General features: G+C 34.3%; 1 protein-coding gene across 1 annotated transcript in view; it reads left to right on the forward strand.

Annotated features, from left to right (window-relative positions):
• Positions 1-2,314, forward strand: part of TRDN (triadin) — a 442,356-nt gene that overhangs the window by 305,592 nt on the left and 134,450 nt on the right. The window contains exon 21 of the mRNA XM_012643801.1: positions 1,705-1,727. Within this exon, the coding sequence (XP_012499255.1) occupies positions 1,705-1,727 (23 nt within the window). The remainder of the gene's footprint in view (positions 1-1,704; positions 1,728-2,314) is intronic.

The raw sequence follows: 2,314 nt of genomic DNA on the forward strand, positions 1-2,314 counted from the left end.
CAAGGAGATAATTTATAAAAAGTAATGAGAAGCAAAGAGAATATATACATCACTTCCAGAAATCTTGGTATGTGAGGGTGGAAAAATAAACATTCTCCATTTTAGAAAACTGCTTGTAGGGGATGCAGTGTCCTTAGGGAGCTAGTGTTTGGTTAAAGGAAGACAGTACAGTGAACATTCTGAGAAGAGGCTGGGGATACAGGAGTGAGGGCTGCTGATGGACAGAGGAAACAGAGGAAGGGCTTTGGAAATAGGTCAGTTTTTAAAAGAAATACAGAGCCATGTGGACTCTGTTTTCTACTGGAAGGCTGGGACTCATGGTAGTAACCAAAATAAGCAGCAATGGAGATCACAGTGGAACTGGTCTCAATTGCTTCTTAGGGGAAGTTTGATAATCAGTTTCCAAAGTGTGGTCTAGATCAACATCATAAGTATCACCTGGGAACCGATTAGAAATGCAAAACATCTGGCCATGCCCCAGATTTTCTGGGCCCAGCATCTGTGTCTTACAGCCCTCCGGGGTAATTTTGATGCACGCTAAAGTTTGAGAATGATTCTTCTGAAGTCTTTACCTAGAAGGTATAAAACAGCCAAGGGTTTGTTCAGTTCTGGAGCTCAAGGTCTTGAGACAGCTCAAAGAAGAGGATATTTACATGGTTTCTTGCTTGGACTTAAATTTTAAGTCTTGTGATATCTAACATTGTGGAATTGAAACTAGAATGTGATGTGAAAGCCTCCTTCAGATGTCTGATCTCTCTCATAGCCCAGCGTCTTGTGGCACAAAGAGGACAAGATGTTTGAAGACTCTCCTTGTTTGGTTTTTCCCAGAGCCTCAGCTGCTTAGTATATATGGGCGAAGAGAAGCATATACAAATATCAACAAAAATAAATAAAAAATACATAAGTCCAAGGGGATCAACATCAACTAATAAAAATTTATAAAATGAGTAAATAAAAATTAGGAAAATTCACCAGCTCATTATTTATTAATTTTTTTTCTTTTCCTGTGGGCTAGAGAAAACTTCAACTCTAACCAGCCTAGATTTGTGGTCCAACATTTTGTAGCTTTCAGGGTAGCTTTCATCTTCCACACTAGGTATTCAGAGAAACCTAAGAAGCCATTTTTAGCTATTTTTATTCTCTTTCTCTCTCCCTTTCCCTCTCAAAGCACCATTCAAATGGAATTTTCTATAATATTATGGCTAAACTTTTACAATGTAAAGTTAATTGATTGAGGTCAAATAATGTTTACCCTTAATCAGTATGAAAAACTAAACTACCTTTAACAGCCTCAATCATAATTAAAGACTAAACAGACAAAGAAGGCATTTTAAGTGTTCTTCCATAAAATTCATGTATCACTTAAGATTTCACTGTAAACCAACAAATTAGTATCCTATTGTATCTTGTGGAATAATCTACCTTCTTTGATAGTCACTGGTTATACATGCATATAATCGTAATATTGTAGAGTTGCACCTTAGAAGAGAGTTTCTGTATTGTTATTTAAGAAAGTTCATTAGTGTTTAAAAAAGTACAAGCACTTTGTAGTTTGGCTTTGTCTGCAGCTTGCTTTGCTTTCAGGTGCCATATATATTTTTTCCTCTTGGTTGATTTTATTCTAGTCTGACTTAAAATACCATGAGATATTGATCTGGCATCACTTATATCCATTTCTCATTCCTTTAATATCTGAATTTGCAGAAACTGAACGAGCCAAAGAAGAAGTTGGTGCTGTCTCAACTAAAAAAGGTATATGCAGCTTAAAGATAAAAATGTCATGACTATAACTTATTTCTGCTAAGATTTCTAAGTTAACATATTGTTTTATGCATATAGAAGATATGTATTTATTGATTTTACTATTTTATTGATACAGAACCAAACCGACTTTGCATAAGATTTATAGTATCTAAGGAGGGTTTGTCGGTAGTGTTCTAACACAAATAGACTTATTCCTTTAGGACCATAAATTAAAATTAGAAATTATAGTGAAATTGTAAGTTAGTTTTTGAAAAAATTGTACAAATATAACTGTTTAAACTCAGTAGGATCCTAGTCATCAAGAGAATATTCAAATTCAATATACTGCCCTAGGAGATTAGGGCTTGAACAAATGAAATTTTGACTAATAGAACTCAAAGGAGAAATGTTTACTTTGTGCAAAAATACTATCAAATTAGGAAATGTATTCTATGAGACACTGACTTGGGGATATTTTGCTTTAAGAAACATATTGGAAAATTTGGAATGAAATCAATAATGCATCCAATGTCTTCAGAAATGTACCAAGAAACAATTTTACAAGTTTATC

This window comes from Propithecus coquereli, unplaced genomic scaffold (assembly GCF_000956105.1).
Source record: "Propithecus coquereli isolate 6110/MARCELLA unplaced genomic scaffold, Pcoq_1.0 Scaffold200, whole genome shotgun sequence".
In the NCBI taxonomy this organism is placed as follows: Eukaryota; Metazoa; Chordata; class Mammalia; order Primates; family Indriidae; genus Propithecus; species Propithecus coquereli.